General features: G+C 41.4%; 1 protein-coding gene across 1 annotated transcript in view; it reads left to right on the plus strand.

The window, feature by feature from the left end:
• Window positions 1-21,738, plus strand: part of LOC306863382 (V-set and transmembrane domain-containing protein 2A-like) — a gene marked incomplete at both ends in the record, with an annotated part of 44,453 nt that overhangs the window by 21,150 nt on the left and 1,565 nt on the right. The window contains 2 exons of the mRNA XM_079406687.1: window positions 17,982-18,032; window positions 19,061-19,400. Coding sequence (XP_079262813.1) covers window positions 17,982-18,032; window positions 19,061-19,400 — 391 coding nt within the window. The remainder of the gene's footprint in view (window positions 1-17,981; window positions 18,033-19,060; window positions 19,401-21,738) is intronic.

Genomic DNA, 21,738 nt, shown 5'->3' on the forward strand with positions numbered 1-21,738 from the left:
GGAGGAGGAAAACAGGCGCTCGTATCCCCGGGTGAGGGGGAATGGCGCAGCAAGCGTGACACCGGCCAACTCTTCCCGCCACTTACCTGTTACCCAACACACGGGAAGAGACTGGCTCCACGCGGAGACTGTAAAATCTCGCGAAGGTGTTCGGTGTCGCCCAGCCCGCAGCTCTACAGATGTCTGCCAAAGAGGCGCCGTGCGCCAACGCATAGGAGGAGGCAACACTCCGTGTGGAGTGAGCCCTCACCCCAAGGGGGCACGGCTCGCCTTGGGATTGATACGCCGAGGCGATGGCCTCCACTATCCAGTGGGCCAACCTCTGCTTGGAGACAGCCTTCCCTTTCTGCTGACCTCCGTGGCAGACAAAGAGCTGCTCAGAGCTTCTGAAGCTCCGGGTGCGGTCCACGTATATGCGCAATGCTCTTACGGGACACAGCAACGCCAAGGCTGGATCTGCCTCCTCTGAAGGCAGTGCTTGCAGGTTCACCACCTGATCACGGAAGGGCGTGGTGGGAACCTTGGGCACGTATCCAGGCCGGGGTCTCAGGACAACGTGAGAGTAGTCCGGCCCGAACACAAGGCACTCTTCGCTCACCGAAAATGCTTGGAGGTCCCCGACCCTCTTGATGGAAGTGAGCGCGGTCAGGAGCGCTGTCTTAGCCGACAGGAATTTCAGCTCGACTGAGTCCAGCGGCTCAAAGGGACCCCTCTGAAGTCCCGCCAGGACAATAGAGAGGTCCCAGGAGGGCATCAGGGGTGACCTAGGCGGATTCAACCTCCTGGCACCCCTCAGGAACCTCACGATGAGATCATGCTTTCCCACGGACCGGCCGTCCACTGCATCGTGATGGGCCGCGATAGCAGCCACATACACCTTCAAGGTGGAGGGTGACAGCCTACGCTCCAACCTTTCTTGCAGGAAAGAAAGCACTACTCCAATCGTGCATCTTCGGGGGTCTTCCCGGCGAGAAGAACACCAGTTCGCGAACAGACTCCACTTCAGAGCATAGGCTTGCCTTGTTGAAGGAGCTCTAGCCTGAGTGATGGTGTCTACCACGGCCTGTGGTAGACCACTTAAGTCTGCCGCGTCCCGTCCAGGAGCCACACATGGAGGTTCCACAGATCTGGACGCGGGTGCCATATGGTGCCGAGCCCCTGGGAAAGGAGTTCCTTCCTCAGAGGGATACGCCAGGGAGGGGCTGTCGCGAGGAGAATGAGTTCCGGAAACCAGGTCCGGGTGGGCCAATACGGCGCGACCAGCAGGACCTGCTCCTCGTCCTCCCTGACCTTGCACAGTGTCTGTGCGAGTAGGCTCACTGGGGGAAATGCATACTTGCGTAAAGCCCGAGGCCAGCTGTGTGCCAGTGCGTCCGTGCCGAGGGGCCCCTCGGTCAGGGAGAAATATAGCTGGCAGTGGGAGGACTCGCGGGAAGCAAACAGGTCTACCTGAGCTTCCCCGAATCGACTCCAGATCAGCCGGATCGTCTCGGGATGGAGTCGCCACTCTCCGGGAAAAGTGAGCTGTCGTGAGAGCGCGTCGGCCGCACGGTTGAGCTCCCCCGGAATGTGGACAGCGCGCAGCGACCTGAGCTGCGTGTGACTCCAGAGGAGGAGATGGCGGGCGAGCTGTGACATGCGGCGTGATCGTACACCTCCCAGCCGGTTGATGTACGACACAGCCGCAGTGTTGTCCGTACGGACCAACACATGCTTGCCTAGCAGCAGTGGCCGAAACTGCCGCAAGGCCAGATGCACTGCCAACAGCTCCAGGCAATTGATATGCCAAAGCAGTCGAGGCCCTGTCCAGAGCCCCGAGGCTGCCTGCCCGTTGCATGTAGCGCCCCAGCCCGTGCTGGAGGCATCTGTTGTGACAACAACATGCCGGGACACTTGTTCTAAGGGCACCCCGGCCCGTAGAAAGGCAAGGTCCGTCCAGGGGCTGAAGGAGCGGCGACACTCGCGTGTGATACTTACCCGAAGTGAACCGCGGCGCCATGCCCACCTCGGGACTCGGGAGTGCAACCAGTGCTGGAGTGGTCTCATATGAAGCAATCCGAGCGGCGTGACCGCAGCTGCGGATGCCATATGCCCCAGGAGCCTCTGAAACTGTTTCAGTGGCACCACAGTCCTGCCCCTGAAGGAACTCAGGCAGTTCAGCACTGATTGGGCGCGCTCGTCCGTGAGACGCGCCGTCATACTCACCGAGTCTAACTCCACACCGAGAAAAGAGATTCTCTGCACAGGGGAGAGCTTGCTCTTTTCCCAGTTGACCCGAAGCCCCAACTGGCTGAGGTGCCGTAACACCCGCTCCCTGTGATCGCACAACTGCTCTCGGGACTGGGCCAGAATGAGCCAGTCGTCGAGGTAGTTGAGGATCCTGACGCCCACTTCCCGTAGCGGGGCAAGGGCACCTTCTACGACCTTCGTGAAGACACGGGGAGACAGGGAGAGCCCGAAGGGGAGGACCTTGTACTGCCATGCCCGACCTTCGAACGCAAACCGTAGGAACGGTCTGTGTCGCGGAAGGATCGAAACATGAAAGTAAGCATCCTTCAGGTCGATCGCTGCGAACCAATCCTGGGGCTGAATGCACCTGATCATACGCCTGTGCGTCAACATCTTGAACGGAAGCCTGTGCAGGCTCCGGTTCAAGACTCGCAAATCCAGGATTGGCCGAAGACCACCGCCTTTCTTGGGTACGATGAAGTAAGGGCTGTAAAACCCCTGCCTCATCTCGGCTGGAGGGACCGGCTCGATTGCATCCTTTGCCAGGAGGACAGCAATCTCCTCGCGCAAGACAGGGGCGTTCCGAGGTACCACTGAGGTCTCGAGAACGCCGCTGAACTTGGGAGGTCGCCTGGCGAACTGAATCGCATAGCCGAGTCGAATTGTACGCGTGAGCCACCGAGACGGGCTGGGCAGCGCAAGCCACGCTTCCAGACGTCGTGCAAGGGGCTCCAACGGCACAATCGACGTACCTGTGGTGGTGCAGCGCAGAGGAGTATGGCTGGATGATACAGAAGGCAGCGCGTTCTGAAGCACCCTTACCGAACTCCCTGGGTCCCAAAGGGGACTGGCTAGAGGTGCGTGGGGAGGCACTGCGTCCCCAACCCGCACTCTCCTGGCCGCTGGCAAGATGGGTCGCGGGCGAGAGTGAGGAGGCAGCGCGTCGCACACTGTCAACCCGCGAACCTGATAACCTGGAGGAAAAGGAAATTGCTCTTTCTGTGACATTGTGGGTACCGCTGGCCCTTGGGCCAACGGCGGAACAGAAACAAAAGGGAACACAAGATTCTCCACCCGGCCCTCCTCCGGGGGAAGGAGCGGCGCTGTCCTCGCCGTCTCCTGAGAAAGAGCAAATTCCAACATCTCCAGGTTGCCCGCGTCAGGGCCGCTTCGTCGCTCTCCTGGACGACTTGGGGCCCGGCTGGGACGCGGGGGGCGCCGCCCTCCTGCGAGAGGCTCGACGCGCCGGCCCAGGTGTTGATTCGGCACGGGGCGGAGCAGCTCTGGAGGACGCAGGGGGGCGCCCACGGCGGCGAGCAGACTGAGGCCTGGGCCCGGGGGCAGCTGTTGCAGGTGCCTCGCGCCGGGGCAGGATGTGCTGGATCGCCTCTGTCTGCCTCTGCACCGCCGAGAACTGCTGAGCAAATCCCTCGACGGTGTCGCCGAACAGCCCAACCGGGGAGACGGGAGCGTCGAGAAAGCGTGCTTTGTCGACATCCTTCATCTCCGCCAGGTTGAGCCAGAGATGGCGCTCTTGGACCACCATGGTAGACATCGCCTTCCCGAGGGACCGCGCCGTGACTTTCGTCGCTCGTAGAGCGAAGTCAGTCGCCGTGCGCAGCTCCTGCATCAACCCCGGGTCGGAACTACCCTCGTGCATTTGTTTGAGTGCCTTGGCTTGGTGAACCTGCAGGATCGCCATGGCATGCAGGGCAGAGGCTGCCTGGCCCGCAGCACTATAAGCCTTGGCCGCAAGAGCAGCCGTCAGCTTACAGGCTTTGGACGGGAGACGCGGGCGATTCCTCCAAGTGGCCGCGTTTCGCGGGCACAAGTGCACCGCGACCGCTCTCTCCACCTGGGGAATGCCCACGTACCCCCTGGCAGCCCCGCCATCGAGGGTAGTGAGGACGGAGGAGGCAGACGAGCGGCTTCTGGCCGTGAAAGGGGCCATCCACGACTTCGTCAGCTCCTCATGCACCTCCGGGAAGAAAGGCACTGGAGTAGATCGCGGTTGTGAGCCGCGCCCTACTCCGAGAAACCAATCATCCAGCCGCGAGGGCTCGGGACTGGGCGGTCTGTTGACCTCCAGCCCGATGCTCGCGGCTGCCCGGGCAAGCATGGCCGTCAACTCTGGGTCCGGTGCAGGGGAGGCGACCACACCCGAAGGGGGCAGCCCCTCTGCACCTTCATCCTCAGAGGACGAAAACCCGTCCCCCGATGCTGCGATCGACATCCTATCCTCGGGTGGCGCACCGAATGAAATGCTGGGCGCCCCGTGGGACGGACCAGCGAAATCACCCGGGAACCGGACGGGACATTCGCTGCGTGAGGAGTAAGAGGTCCGTGGGGACGTACCCGGCGGAGAGGCTCTTACTGTGACCCTCAGATCTCCCAGAGCGCCAACCGGCGGTCCTCTGCTCGAGCCAGAGAGACCGGGGCGGGTGGCGGCAGAGGGTGCCAATCCTTTCAAAAAGGAAAGGCGAGATCGCAGCGACGTCATGCTCATACGCCCACAACAGGCGCATGAGTCATCCACGAACGCAGCTTCAGCGTGCTGGAGACCCAGACACTGAAGACAACGATCGTGTCCGTCATCCGCGGACAGGAAACGACCGCAACCAAGAGGACACGGACGAAACGGCATCTTGAAAAAGACGCGATCGTCCGTGATTTTGCTCTTTCAGAATTTGCTCTTTTAGTTGAAGTGCCCAGGGGAATCGCTGGAGAAGGGACTCCGCTGTTTGCACCGTGACGCCAACAGGAACAAAAACAAAGATGAGGCTTGTGGAGAATGGCACAACCGTCTTCATCCACTTGGCTCCGAAGCAAAAATCTGATGAGTGGATGCACCTGTCGCCCTTTTATACCCGTATGTACGGGGAGTGGCTCAGGTATGCAAAATCCACTAGCCAATTTCATTGGCGTTTTCTCTTTAGTCAGAGATGATTGGGGCTTCCAAGTAAATCCCCTATGTCGTCACGACATAACTCGTAGTGACCGACAGATAGGGAACAGTGTTTCTCTGTAGAACATTTAGTGCTTTCATTGTAATAATCCAGGGACAATCTGTAAAATAAGGGTTTTGCACTGTTAAAAAAGTCCTGTAAAAAACGGTCAAATGACTGGCAGCTACGGCTGCCAAACAAAAAACGTAAAATTAAAGTAAAATATCGTAATTGAAACAAGAACAATCTCTAAAATAATTTTTTTTTCTGTAAAACCTTTAATTCAAATTTCTGTAAAATGATTGTTTTTGCACTTTATTTCAATTAAGGTACTTTATTGTAATTTTAGGGTTTTTGTTTGGCAGCCATAGCTGCCAGTCATTTGACCGTTTTTTACGATTTTTTTTTTTTTATAGCGTACCATTAAAATTATAGACTGATCATTTCTTTGTCAGTGGGCAAACGTACAAAATCAGCAGGGGATCAAATATTTTTTTCCCCACTGTATTTATATATATAAATGCACACACACACATACATACATATATATATACATATATATATATATATACATATAATTAATTTATATAAATATTATTTTTTCCCCACTGTATGTATGTGTATATATATATATATATATATACACACACACACACACACACACACACACAAATTTAAAAATATATTATTGTTTTTATATTATTTTTTATGTTTTTGAGATACATTTATTTATTTATTTTTTGCCAATAAAATAACAGCTTGCACAGACTCATAATTCATCATCACAACATTCGGATGATTTCTTTGCATTAGTTTTCAAGCCATGACCAGCCTGAATCAGTCAAACACGGTAAACAGCAGAATATATCCATGCTGCGGTTTCTTTTCTCGTCCGTGTCAGAGGAGCAGCACTATGTGTTCTTATTCTGTCATTCACCTGCTGTCCATTAGAACAGCAGCAGATCATATTACTTTTCCCTTTAGCAAATAATGCAGGCAGTGAGTGGATGTGCTGAATGCAGTGGAATGCAGGTCTTTTAATAATGCAGCATATACTCATCCCTTGGAATAATATAGCTTAAAGCATTACTTCAGACCCTCACAAAGCTTGAATTATGTGTTTAATGTATTTATGAAGCCTTCATGTGTCTGTAGAATTTATGAAGCAGCACTGAGGTATCAGTGTTTGGATGATTAGCTTTAACAGTTAGCATTTCCTGGTGTCTATGGAAGCCTGTTTCCACAGTAAAAAAGTAACTGCAACTTTAATTCACAAACTGACTTTTTTCCCCTCTCAAAATTCTAAGTTTATGTCTCACAATTCAGAGTCAGACTCTCTTGCAGTTTTGAAAAATGAATTCAGCTTTGTGACATATAAACTGAGAACTGTGAGATGTAGACTATTTCCAAAAATGGAAAACTTTAAGAATTTTGGCCGTTCGTTTACGCAACAGCAGCAGATTTTGGGGCCTGAAAATGCAAATGTTTGAAAACACATACAGACATACAGACACACATTTCTTTCTAAAAACAAACTTTCTAAAAACAAACTTTCTAAAAACAGTAAGGAAAAAACACTGTTATTGGGGCAAAAAGCAACTTTATTACTTTAATGGAATTTGTGTATTTTAATGAAATACATTTTCTTACACATTTTTAGCAACAAATCCCATTTTATTTATATTACAGAAGATGTTTTACCAGATTATATCGCTGGTAAAAGTAGTCACATTTACTGTTGAAGTTGAACATGTGAGATCCAGTGATTTCAAGACCACACACTGCCAATGAAAGTCAGTAAACACAACGTTCCTTGTTTATATGAATACATTTCCCATATTGTTTTTTCACAGGTGTGTGAATTATACATTGTATCATGTTTTGTTTGAGGATTGATGGAAATGTCCATAAATGGAAAACACTGGTAATTATCTGCTGTGATATTAGCCATGTTTCTACAGATTAGTTTTTTGTTTTCAATATTTATATTTCATATAGATTTTAAAAAGTATGTTTTTTTTAGAAAGAATAAAATAAGAAGAATGTACAGAAACGAATGGATGAGACCAATTCATACAACAGCTACCTATTTGCCAAAACGTAAAGTAGTTATGAATTACCATGGGATTGTGTTGTTTGTTTTCTTATAGTGCACTAATATGACTATCATTTGCTGGGAAAAAACAAAACAACCTATCAGTACGGTAAACCTTTCTAGAGCATTGATTATGCCACACAAACAATACACAATAGTTTGATACATTGTTTACTCAAGTTTTGTCAACAAGTGACAAAAACTCTTGTTAACTACATTACAAGAGCCAAAATCAATCATCAGCAACATCTGTCTGGAGTCACACCAAGAGCGGTTGTCAAATACAATCCTTTCCTTCATATACATATATTCACACGATGTTTAACAGGTCTCTCACCTCTCCACAGGCCTGAATAATTCATGACTCACACAACAGTGTGTCTGTGCCCAGCAGTAAATGATATCATCCCTCTGGGCATTAACAAGCTTTCTCAGCATAACAAGTATGTTGCTATACCACATTTGACATGTTTCAACAATCTGTCAATGCAGAGAGCCAATTGAAACAGTGAAGTGGTGTAGAGTTGCTACTCACACAAAATGTATTTGTGTGCAGAAAACCGGTTCAAAATGGGTTCAATAGGTTCAGGAGATGTTAAGATGTGAATTATGTCTCTCGCATGTACAGTACAGTTATGGATGCGTCGCTCCACTAATGAACTCTTTCTCTGCGCAGAGGAAATTACTATCACTAGATCACATTGCAGTATTCTGATAATTATTATTAGTATTCTGATTTAGTTTTAATGTACTGCTTTTCAAAACTTTTTTTTTTTAGCAAGATGTATTGAATTTATAAAAAGTAATAGTAAAGACATTTATAATGTTACAACATATTTATATAAAATAAATGCTGTTCTTTTGAGCTTTCGTTTCATATGTGAATCCTTAAAAAATAACATATGTAACAGTTGTCATAAAACATTCAGCAGCACATTGATAATTATCAGAAGCGTTTCTTGAGCAGCAAATCAGCATATTAGTGTCACACATAGCTGGGGACGAAGGAGCGAGGAGACGAGGAGTTCTTCAGAATATAATATCTTTTAATAACACTGTCAACAAGGAATCCAAGAAAGGAGCACGGAAAGACATATAGACATAAAACAGCAGACAAAAAGCCAGGGGAGAACACAGGACTTATGTAATCAGGAAGAACAGAAACAGGTGGAGAAATTAATCAGTAACCATGGAAACTAATAATTAGAACAGGAACTAAACCAAATAAGGACAAACATGAACTCAGACATGCAACAATTAGAATAGGTGTGTTCGACTTGAAGCAGCGCTGCGCAGAATGACATCAAAGTACCGCGAGAGCGATTCAAAAGCTTAAGGATCCGTCTGCTCTCTTATCGCTCTCGCAGTACTTTGATGTCATTCTGCGCAGCGCCGCTTCAAGTGATTTCTGAAGGATCATGTGACACTGAAGACTGCAGTAATGATGCTGAAAATACAGCACTGCATCACAGAAATAAATTATAATTTAACATATATTCACATAGAAAACCACTATTTTACATTGTAATAATATTTCATAATTTTTACAGTATTTTTGATCAAATAAATGCAGCCTTGGTGAGCAGAAGATTCACGGTTCACTTTAAAAAAATAATGATTTTAACTGCAAACGACGATTTTAAAGATTTTAAAATTGGTTAACAGTAAGTTCCCCTACTACAGTATCTATAGTCAAAAGCTGTATTGGGAATTATATGTAATTTTATACAGATTTTGGAAGTGAAAAAGAATGTATAATTCACAGTGAATAACCATAAATTGGCATTCCCAGAATTCCCTACGCTTTATTTCACATTTGATGGTTTTTAATTTAAATAACTATGTTTTTTCTTAGTTTTTTTCTTCTTCTTATCAGTTGTGTAAATTCGGGTTGTATGGTACATCTAATGTTGTTAAATGAATGTTTATTGCATTATTTCAGTTGCATGTGTGTTACCATGATGGTGTTTAGTGTTTGTGTGAATGATGCTGTGCACCTTCTATATATGTTAATACTTAAAAGCTGCTTGCGATGAGCTTTGGTTCATCATGTGACTTTCTCATCAGCACCTGCTTTTGGTGGTTATCAGTGTATTACAAAGGTCAAAACAGATTTCAGTACTTCAATAGGTATATTAACATTATGTCAGTTAACAAAATTACGTTTTTTAAATCCGTATGTAACGTGGGGAGTGTGACAATGGAGTTGAGGATCCAAATTCAAGGCTTTATTAAGAGCATAGTCAGACAGGTGTGGTCAAACAATGGCAAACAACGATAGCCAAGGCAAGGCAAAAGAGTAATCCAATAAAGGCAATGGTCAGGGAGCAAACTATCAGAAACAAGGAAACAGTCCAGGGGCAAAACACAGGAAGGACAAAACTAGGAAAACTAGGGAAACAAGGGAAGAAACACAGAAACCAGGAGCACGCTAAAGGCTAACAAACAATACTCAGCAATGTGTGTGTGTGTGTGTCTGTGAATGCATCTTTTATAGTCCTCCTGATTTGAAACAGGTGAGTTCAGATAATTGGTTCTTAGGCAGAGGGTATCTGGGAAATGGAGTCTGGGGTGGAGTGGCAAGGGCATCTGGTAATTGTAACAGCGTAAAACCTAAAATGTTGCAACCGCATTTTTTTACAGTAAAAATATGGCAACCGCAGCTGCCAGTTTTTTGTTGTTTTTTTTTACTATAAAATTTACAGATTTTTTTACATATTTCAATTAAATAATATTTTAGTTATTTTAATCAATAATGATTACATTTCAATGATTTAAAACAATGTCGCCACCTTCATTGCCGTGCACCTAGATATTTATTTAAATATTAAATTGCTTTACGTTACATCACCAGCTCTATTCCAAAGACATGAAAACATTATGAAAATATTGGCAACATTAACTGAATGCACTCAAACTTCGATGACAATAATAAAGACCTCCAATGTAAACGTAAATCTTGATGTGTTTAATTGGGAAAAGTGCCTGAGTGTGTGAAATAGTAACTGGATTAATCGTTACCTGCATGGTCTCAGAAGCAAAGCCCCTTGTGTGCCTGTGCATTATCTGCTGTAGTGTTTGGAAATCTGCAGATGCACACACATTTATTTCATTGCACAGAGCCCAGATGTCATTAAGCGAGGAGTTGAACATGTTCCACAAACTCCATGTGCTGCCTCAGCCGTATTTCATCCGCTCGGATGGCTGTAAAGCAAGGCCATCATAATGCATCACTGTTTTTACGCCACATTCACACAGCATACAAGAGCAATATAATAACTTGTTGAAGTTCAGCCAGCTTTAGGTTGATGAAACTGTGTGCTGAACGGATATGGAATGGAGCCGGTGTGTGTGTGTGTGAGAGAGAGAACGTTTCAGAAGTGTATATCTAATCATATTGTTTGCCCTGAGATCATAAACACACTGCTCAATATCCTCATAAAGAGGGAGATACAGATTCATAATAACGATCTCCTCAAGGTTCAGCCGCAGAGATCCGAGGGCTTCATCTCCATCTCCGCAGTGAAATATGTTTGACGGCTGTGGCCATTCAAGTGAGATATGTTTATATCTTAATATAGATGATGCCATCCTTCTTCCCTGACATTAATTTAGTGTCGGGGACCTCTGAGCCTCGTGCATTATGCAAAATAATTGCAGGGGCACATTTTACAAGAATTCAATTTCAGCGGGCATGAAGAACGACAGTTTGCTGTAATGAAGAGCGTAAGAATCACAAATGACGAGTCAATACTAGCAGAGGTATTAGTGCGGCAAGGGGTGGAGCGTTTCCACACGTGAAAATGAAGCAAAACCCATGCTGTTTTTGTTTGTCACATCGCTAAACTTGTGAACTTATAAGACTTTATGTAAACATTCATTCCTACTGTATGTGCTCAGCTGCTCTGCATAAACACCAAAGCTGATGTGACAGAAAAAGAGACATTATATTAAATATAAAAACAACACCATACAAGTACAGTATATACACACACACTAATTAGAAATTACCACTCACAAGATCATTTAAAGTCATTATTTTGTTAGATGAAAAAAGCTTTGAAACGACATTTCAGAAATAAATGTTTTGATTTAACATTGCATACATAATATTAATAAATAGATATTTATAAAAACAATAGTAAGTGATAAAAAGTGAAATTATACTCTGAAACTAAAACTAAACTGAAATCAGCAGCAAGTCACTGTCTTCATGAGTGAGTCATTGAATCAATCATTCAACCGATTCATTCAAACTGATTCAATCAAAAATGAAGCAAGTTACTGCCTATGAATCATTGAATTATTGACTCATTATTCAGTAACAACATCTATGGCTTTGTTCTGAACTATTATCATTTGCAAAATTAAGCAAAAGCAGACAAAGTTGTCTAAATTTCCTTCTTGTTTATTAAACCATTGTGTAAAATCAATATCACATGATCAGTGGTGCAGATATTGGGTGTGATACTGCTAAACAGTATTTTGTCCCCCTTATGTCTTGAATTTTAGGCTCATATAACTGCATAGGCTTCATCACAGAGTCAGTCGTCTTGCATCATGACCATCAGACACTGAATCAATTATATTATATTTTTGATTGAACTATCCCTTTAAATAGCAGGCTTGGAGCATATCAGTGAGTTCATGAAATAAAGAGTTACCATTTCCAGAGCAAGCCAGATACTACTTAGAAGTCAATGCTGAACACCCAGAACCGCTAGTGAAATTGGAAATTCATTAGAGCACATTTAGTTTAATTGTATTTGATTTTAATGGGAGGCTACTGGAGCTAAATGGCCGGTATGCTAGCAGAGATACGAGATCTGAGTGTAATGGAGATCAACGGTCCGTATTAGGCAGACGTCAGCTCTGAGTGAGTTATCCGGACACACAAGTCCTTCTTCTGCTCTAAAAGCTTACTTTCAACAACCTGATATTATTCAGGACTTCTGCAATTAATTTAAACCCCTTCCACAAAACATAATTGTGTTACTCGTTATTTTGTTTTTGTTTTCCAGTAAAAATTTTCTAAATGTCTTTAAACTAGATGCATTTATTTGAGAAGCAAGTTTGTTTAATACAACAGGATTTACTGTATATCCAGAGAATATGAAATGCATTATAAAAGAGAATATTATTGAATCAAGTTGGTATTTTTTTAAGCATAAACTTAATTAAGCTTAGTTTGAGTTATGCTTAAAATTTAAAAGAATGCCATTTGGGTAAATAATGTAATATATGTCTAAAAAACAATATCTTGTACAGTTTTGATTCTTAGTATTGTTACTGGAACACAAGACAAAAACACTTATTAAATAAATAAATAAATATTTATTTATTTATATTTTGGGCACTGTTGTAACAATAATATAACAAACATAAGAGCATTTTATATGGAATGATCCCATTTTATTTGCTTTGTTGTTTAGTAGTGAATGAAGCTCATTGATAATACTGTGAATAGATGTCTTACTATCCTGACTCTTACTAGACTCTATCCGAAGAAAACTTACACAATAATTGGCCTCAGATCTGGAGGGTTTGATGTGCTCGATAAGAGTAAACCACTTTAATTTTCTGCTTGTCCTGCTCTGACATTTCACATCAGCTCTTTGCCACACAATCCAGATAAATTAATTTGGAGAAAAAATGTCAGTTCTGAAGTTTTTGTGGTTTTGATTTTTCTCTGGCGTATATGACATTGCCTCAAACGACCCACTGCATGCCAAATCAAGCTTTTATTATCATCTCATGTGAGTAATGTAATTAATTGTGAAATTTGAAAGGAATTTAGATTATAGATTGATTGATTGATTATTTCAGTGTAGTTTCTAAGTTAAACTAATTTTTTAACTTTAAACTAAAAACTAGATTTTTTTATGAAAATGGAAAATTAAAATGATTGTTTAAATTGATATTAAATGCAGTTAGCTGAACCTCACAGTTTTTTTGCAGTGCAAACCTGAAGTACATCTTTATATGCAATTCTGTAACTATTCCTATTGTCTTTTAAATATGGTTATTTGACTGCTGAATGTACTGACAAGCATTTATGGAAATTTCTAATCTGTCATTTCTACTGACAATTGCATGTCATATTTAAATATATTTGCAATTACACATTTTTAATGGTGAATTTGCAATCAAGTACATAACATTATATATTTTGCTACCTGGTCTCATGGCATAAACGTACCTGGGCGCACTTTTTAGCGAGGCGTGAAATACGTACCAATAAGTACATATCACTGCAGTTTCCAAAGAAAATGAACACTAGAGGCAGTAAAAGTATTTTATTCCTTTTCACACAAATGTACGGTTTCGATTAATAAAGCATAATTTTTGCACAATTACTTGAAGGATATCATGTTATGCCTTCAAAACATGAGACCAGGTTGATATTTAAACTACAATTGAAATTATAAGCAAGTATTTTACATGTGCTTTAGTAGTCAACACATTAAAATGTGTACTTTTTTAAAAGCGTGACAAAATATTTAAAATGTACTTTAAAGTAAATATTAGTTTGAAATTATTACAATGTGCACTATTTAAAAGTGTACTTACTGTAATAATAGACCATGTTCAAGACTGTATTATTATATTATCTGCAATTGTGCTTTTTTTTCAAGTGTGATTTTAATACCTTGTTCATAAGGGTTACTATGAGTCTCAACATGAACTTCTACAGCTTTATCTTCTGCGGTTCAATATGCCAGTCATTTCCAGAAAGGGTCTCTCTATCCTTGTCCTTCTGTGAAACCGCAGGAAAGTTGCAGCATTCAGTGCACTGCTGTTGATATCATGTGGCAGCATGAGGAGCCTCTGCGGTTATGCTCAACCCTGTCAGCGATGTCTACCTCATCAAAATGTCATTTGACACTTTTTCCCATCTAAATAAATGACGCCTACTAAAAATCAATGCAGTGAATCTGGGTTCAAACCGTGTGGCATCATCAGGCGTCTTCATTTGAGCTCATTTTCAAGGTGTTCTCTCCAAAGGTTAACTGGGATGAAGCCTGAGCGGATAATACTTCCGGAGAGCTACAAGCAAACATGACATTATTGGCGTCAAGGATGAACATGTTTACCATGGATCTAATCTGTTCCTTATTGCTTAATTTAAAACCAATTGGCTCAGACCTCAAGCAGATGAAGTTCATTATTCGGCCGCGTGTCGTCAGGCGGAAGCGTTATTCCTCTTTAGCCTGTTTTATGTTGTGCTGATTGATTTTTGATGTGCTGCTTTTTGAATATTTCAAACTCCTTAAAGAGCAGAAAACGGTGCCTGCAGTGCCATCTGTTCCTTCTCCGCTTCTAATGAATCATTGTTGGGTTTAGCTCCGGCGACGGAAACACCTCTCACCGTCTGCGTGTCGTCCCTAAACAAACAATTAACTGCGCTTCTCAAACATTCAGAGTTTTTAATAGCGTCGTTTGTAACAGAACAACAATTCAAGGTCACTGCAACACAAGCTTGAGTGCTTCTTTTCTCTCTCTGTAATTAGAAATGTATGTATGTGGTATTTCTGAGCCAATAATGATAACCGATAATCAACAGCTTGCCATTTTGATGCTCAATTATTTGACCTTTTGTGCTCTAACCAGCCAGATAATTAGCTTTTGAATAAAAAACTACCACCTTCACGCAAAATTAAGTCATATGAAAGTTTACAATGTGTAAAAGTGATCTGACCAACAAATATGTTGAACTGTTTTTAGCCTGCTTTATAAAAGCAGAACGAGAAGTGAACAAACAGCCAAAGATGTCCATCTGACACATTTGACCAACATTTAATAATAATAATAAAATAATAATAATAAATTGCATGGATGGAACAGAAGAAAGGGATTGTTCACACAGAACCGAAGTCGTAAACTGTATTATGTTTTACATGTTGTGTATGAACACACAAAGAGAACACACAAAGCTCAGCTTTCAACACTATAGTCCCCATCAAGCTGGCTTCTAAACTCACAGACCTCGGCCTAAACTCCTCACTCTGTGACTGGATTCAAGACTTCCTCACCGGCAGACCTCAAGTGGTGAAAGTTGGCCAGTTCACCTCAAACTCCATCACTCTGAACATAGGAGCCCCACAGGGCTGTGTCCTGAGTCCCCTGCTCTACTCTCTCTACACGCATGACTGTGTGTCCTCTCACAGCTCCACATCTATTATCAAATTCGCTGATGATACTGTGGTTCTGGGCCTCATCTCCAACAACGATGAGGCCGCATACTTGGATGAGGTAGAGAGACTCACATCATGGTGCCAGGACAACTGTTTCTCTCTGAATGTGAGCAAAACTAAAGAGCTGATCATGGACTTTAGGAAGAGACAGCAGCAGCCCTACACTCCTCTTATGATCAGTGGGACCCCTGTGGAGAGGGTGAGTAACTTCAAGTACCTCGGTGTAAACATCTCCGAGAACCTGACTTGGACTACACACATCCAAACACAGGTTAAGAAAGCAAGGCAAAGACTGTACCATCTGCGACAGCTGAGGAAATTCAGGGTCTCACCAGCAATCCTGAAAACTTTCTATTCAGGGACCATAGAAAGTGTATTGACTCAGTGCATCTCAGTGTGGTATGGAAACAGCTCCAATCAGGACTGCAAAGCACTACAGAGAGTTGTGCGCTTAGCTGAGCGCATCTCAGGGTCTGCTCTCCCCTCTCTGCAGGACATCTACCTCAAACGCTGCAAAAATAGAGCTGTTAAAATCATCAAGGACTCAAATCACCCTGGTAACCATCTATTCACTTTGCTCCCATCTGGTAAGCGCTTCCGTAGCCTGATGGCAAAAACTGAGAGACTTAGGAGGAGCTTCTTCCCCCAGGCCATCAGGTTCCTAAACTCTAACTCTGTGTCATAACATCACTTGACTCCATGTTAACATCACCATATCAATAAGCTATTCATAATTTTTTCTACCTCATATTGCTGCTATTTAAATACCCTGGACAACTTTTTGCACATTCCTCTTATTATTATCTAAGTCAACAACATACTGACCTGCACATTTATATTTATTATGTTTATTTTATTTTTTTCTACTTTTCTTTTTCTTAATATTTGTATTCTATATAATTGCACTGTCCTTGGAGCGGACCTGACCTACATTTCACTGCTGGTTATACTCTGTATAATTGTGTATGTGACGAATAAAAATCTTGAATCTTGAATCAGTGAGTTTACTTCATATATACACTTTACAAAAAACAATATCAGGCATATTAGTTAAAAGTTTAACTTCATGTACTAAAATAATTAAAACTGAGATAAAAAGCTGAAATACTGAATGTATTTTTTTTTTTTTAAAAAGCAAAAGAAAATATACACAAAAAAACTGGCAAACAACAAAACTAAAATGTCAACTAAAATTAAAATAAAAATATAATAATACAAACTGATTAAAAATATTAACTAGAGCTATAACTGATGATATTAAAATAACAATAAACCAAATATACTGTATGTTGTATATATTGGTTAAAAAGAGTATCTTGGTATAACAGTAATTACATTTTTGGAGTTTGTAGAATGTGCAGGTTCGGGATGCAATAGTATTTAATTTCTTACAATTGTCATGCTAAGGCCAATAAATAACAGTTAATAAAATTCTTAATTATTTCATCTAAAATTAAAATAAACAAATAAATAAATAAATTATTAATTAATCAGAATTTACTCATCAGTGTTACCATTTTTTTAATAAATGTTGATTCTTAATATTTTATTTTTATTTTTTGTTTGTTTGTTTTTCTTAGTTTAGTTCTTTGTTTTTTTTTTTTGTTTTTTTTTTTTGCAACAGAGCGATCAACAGATTGATTGGTGATTGCTCTGTTGCAAAAAAAATAAATAAATAAAAAATATTAAGAACAAACAGCCAGTGCGGATTCCGTTATCTGAAAGTGATTTTACTTATTGATCTAAGCGCCCAAAACTAAGGTTGAGCACAGTGTTGCTCAGAGTGAGAAAGAGCAAGTGTGTGTGCATCTTAATGAAGTGTGTGTGTGTGTGTGCAGTAATAGTCTGCTGTGCTGTGTGTTTCAGAGAAAATCAAGTCACTTAAGATGTGTTGATTTACAGTAAAGGCAGTGAACAGCTCTGTATGTGTAGTGAGTTTAACATGTATTTGTGAAAACAGTGATTAGTTTTGCTTTATCTCCACATTTGTATAATCAACTATTTTGTGGACAGAAGATTGCACTAGATTTATAATGAAACGTGTTTGGAAACCTGTTGTCACAGAAACTTCAGTCTTCAGTCTACAGAAAACAGTCTTGCAAGTGAATAAATTAAGACTGTACTGTAAAGAAACTCCTGTAATTTTACTACTGCATTATGAAGTGAAATTATATACTTACTGTATCATATATATATATATATATATATATATATATATATATATATATATATATATATATATATATATAATTTATTTATTTAGTAATACTTTAATACTTTAAATAAGGTCAAATTTCAATTTTTATTTAGAATTTTTAATTAACTTTTGTATTGTTCACAATTTATGTCCTTAATGTTGTGCCAGTTTTTCCTTGTGGTATTGAACATCAATATTTTTTAGGGCATCAAACTTTTTAAGTATCATTACAACACTAGTCACCACTGCATTATAATCTACAGATTTGATTTTAAATGCAATAAAATGTAAACACTCTTCTTGTTGTTCTGAATGAGCAGATGGAGCTGATTCCAGATTCGGATCCTGATGAAGAAGGGACAAAAATAAGTGTGAGTATGTGATCTATGGCTATATGATTTGTGGGTGAACAATCCCTTTAATAAAGCTGCTCAGTACAGGCGATTTGTAATCTTAAACCCAGTAAAGCCTGACATCTGATATATAATATATATATATATTATTATTATTATTATTTATTTATTTTTTGCAGTTTACTTAACCTTTAGAAAACTCTAAAATATATATATATATATATATCATGTTTGATGCATCGGTCATTTATAGGTAAAATAGTCTGATTTAGTAAGAATACAGAGGGCAAAACAGACTCAAATTGAGCAAATATATGTAATTTGGTGCAGATGCTGACATTTATATGATGAAATTCTGATGATTGTAATGTAAATATTGCAGATTCTCATATAAAATGATCTAAATATCAGTCGTCACATTATCTCAATATGTCTTAGTAAAATGAGATGTAAATGATCCAAACATATAATGCAATGCTGATTGAGAGAAGAAGAAATAAACGCTCCTCAGAAGATGTGAGATGAAGATCATTCCTCCGCTGAGGAACAGAGAAAGTAAAGCTTCAGGAAACAAACGCTCCTCTAAAGATCCTGATGATCAGTTTTGAGACGCACTTATTTTCCCAAAAAAATATTGATGGAGAATCAAGTAAAGCTGAGCTGCTTCAGTCCAGTAAGAGTTCATCTGGAGATATGACTGCAGTTATTCTGATCTTTACTTGATCAAAATCAGTCAATATTTGACACGAGAAGCAGCAGCTGAATGTTTCTACAGTTACACTAAAAGAGCTTTTACTGGATAAAAATCTCTAAACTATTAATCAGATGACAGAAGGTGTGAAGAAGATTGTGTGCGACAGCAAAGCTTGATCAGGCTTTCGTGCATCAAATATGATGCCGTAGGCTTTATAGGGTTAAATTAACTTGATGGCTCCTTCTGCTGTTATGAAAGGCCTCTAAAGCAAAGTCATTAGCAAATAAAGGCTTTATCGGTTGGTCTACAGCAGCGAGTTCATCTGAGGATTTGTCTTCCATTCTCTTCACAGACAGTCAAGGTCCAAGGCAATGACATCTCCCACAAGCTGCAGATCTCTCGGGTGAGCAAGAACGACGAGGGTCTGTACGAATGCCGCGTCACAGACGCCAACTACGGAGAGCTGAAGGAGTACAAGGCTCAAGCCTACCTTAAAGTCAACGCCACCTTCCGCCCGCGCAACAGGGCCATTAAGAAGAGCTCTCCACTGCACCTGACCGATAAGAAACCCCGCAAGAGCAGCTCGGCTCTCGGCCAGGACAGCAACGGCATGAGCTCCGACCAGAGGTCCCAGGCCACTTCTACCTCGCAGACCTCACACTCCAAAGCAGTGGAGCACAGCACAGGGTCAGGTACGAGTCGCTGCACGCTTGTTTCTGTGTCTAACGTTTGGTCATTGCATTTCAACATGCTTGCGGATTGCATTAAGAAACAGCTTCAGTGCATCATATTTCATTATTAATCGTCTGTGAAGTGTTCAGGGGATTTTAAAACTGAAATCAGAGGTGTCATCAAAAAACTTGTCAATCCAAGGCACTCGAAAATATTGTGAAAAAGTAAAAAGCCTTTATTCACATGGCTTTAACATTAAAAATAACACACATGGCTCTGACGCGTTGCAGCTAACTCACCTTCATCAATTTTATTTTTCATAATTATAATCATAACCAAAATCAAAATAACGCACCCTGTGGCCAATTCAATTCCACTCAACTCTCAACTTTTGATTTGAATAAAAGCCAGTTCTTACGTTCTGAATTCTCCAAAACCAGCAGAGATCTTACAAACCATTTGAGCTAACAAGAAAAAAAAAGACTGGAAGGATGCTGGAAGATATTTGATCAATAAATCAAGCATCTAGATGATTACATTTGATTGCACGGAGGTTCTTCTAACATATCATTTGTACGGCATGTACAATGAGCGGAGGTCAGATTAATTGTAGGCACATGCTGTATACCTTTACTATAATCATGTTCAAGTAAAACAACTCAGACGTGAGTACTCCGAGCTCTTTTAACCTTCGAGAACCTTCACTACAGCAGCATCAGCGAGCTGTAATTACAGCTGCTGACATTCTGCCATGACTCATACTCTTCCTTACAGCTAATCAGATGCGACTGGTAATGAACATATAGATGCGACGCATAATCGACAGAGCATTTCGGCCCAGAGTAAAGAGGGCCGGCAGGAATGATTAATTATTCCCTGCAAGCAGACGAAGGGAGGGACGCTTCGGGCCGATGCGATTGCTTGTTTCAGGAAGGTTCCCATTCGGCTTGATCACCTCAGGCTAAATGAGATCTGGCAAAGAGGAGCAGAGGGTCATGGGAGGATCCTGGTCTCCTCTCTGATACAGAGCTCCACTCTCACTGCCGGAAAAATCACATAAATGTCATGGTGATTTACTGAATATTTCATTTCCCATTTCCTCTTTGTTGCCTTGTTTTCATGGGTTTTATGGCCAGTGTACATCCCTGAGCTTCTCCCGTTCTCTTCTGCAGTCAATGCAGGTGTGCAATAAGTTCAGAGAGGAATCAGATCGCATTTGCTTTGAAGTCTTCAGACCTTGTATCGCACCTAATTTCATTGTTCAAAGGAGGTCTAGAAAAAAATATGAGGGAAAAACAACAGGAAATGCGGTTCAAAAATCCAGGCGTATTTATAGCACCGTGAGAGAAATGGAACACGATCAAACCTACTAACAATAGGGCAGAGAAACTGACTTTCTGGAGAAAGTGGAAGAGATTCATCATTTATCAAAGCCTACCCATACATCCCTGCACCACTAAAAAAAAAACATTTTATTAAATTAACGCTTTATCTGTGTCTTAACTTCCTTCCAGAGCAGAGCTGTAGTTGTGTTTCTCTGTAACACAGCTGTCATCACATAGGTTGTTTTAAAAATACTCTGAAAAGCCTTTAGAAAGGCAGGAGGCTCCACATTAATCCCTTTTCATGGTGTAATGGCAGTGATTTATATGGGGACGTTTTAGCAGGAGGCCTCTGTGAATAGGTAGATAGCGTCTTCTTTATTTACACAGACCAATAAAGCCAAACTATTTTGTGGTACCTGAAAGGTTTAGAGTCGTTTCGGTTGCATTTTATGTTAGAAAAAGTTATAATATTAATAATATGTGTCCCTGGAGCACAAAAGCAGTCATCAGTAACACAGATATATTTGTAGCAATAGACAACAATACATTGTATGGATCAAAATTATAAAAAAATTTTAATGCCAAAAATCATTAGGATATTAAGTAAAGATCATATTCCATGAAGATATTTTGTAAATTCCCTACCACAGATATATCAAAACTTTTTTGATTAGTAATATGCATTGCCAAGAACTTAATTTGAACAACTTTAAAGGAGATTTTCTCAATATTTAGATTTTTTTGCTCCCTCAGATTCCAGATTTTCTAATAGTTGTATCTCAGCCAAATATTGCCCTAGCTTATTTATTTCTAAAAATTGCCCCTTATGACTGGTTTTGTGATCCAAGGTCACACATTAATTGAGTTGCACATATGTGTTCATCATGGGTGTGAATGACCTTGTTGCTTGCGGAGAGATGTAAGCAAATGAAGAATTCAGATGCAAAAGCCTGTGAATGCCTTTTGGAATTTTCTTCTAAAATGAGTATATTTTTTATCAGGCTCCTGTGTGTAGGTTCAGTAATGTCACTTT

The sequence above is a fragment of the Barbus barbus genome (assembly GCF_936440315.1).
Source record: "Barbus barbus genome assembly, chromosome: 44".
Lineage (NCBI taxonomy): Eukaryota > Metazoa > Chordata > Actinopteri > Cypriniformes > Cyprinidae > Barbus > Barbus barbus.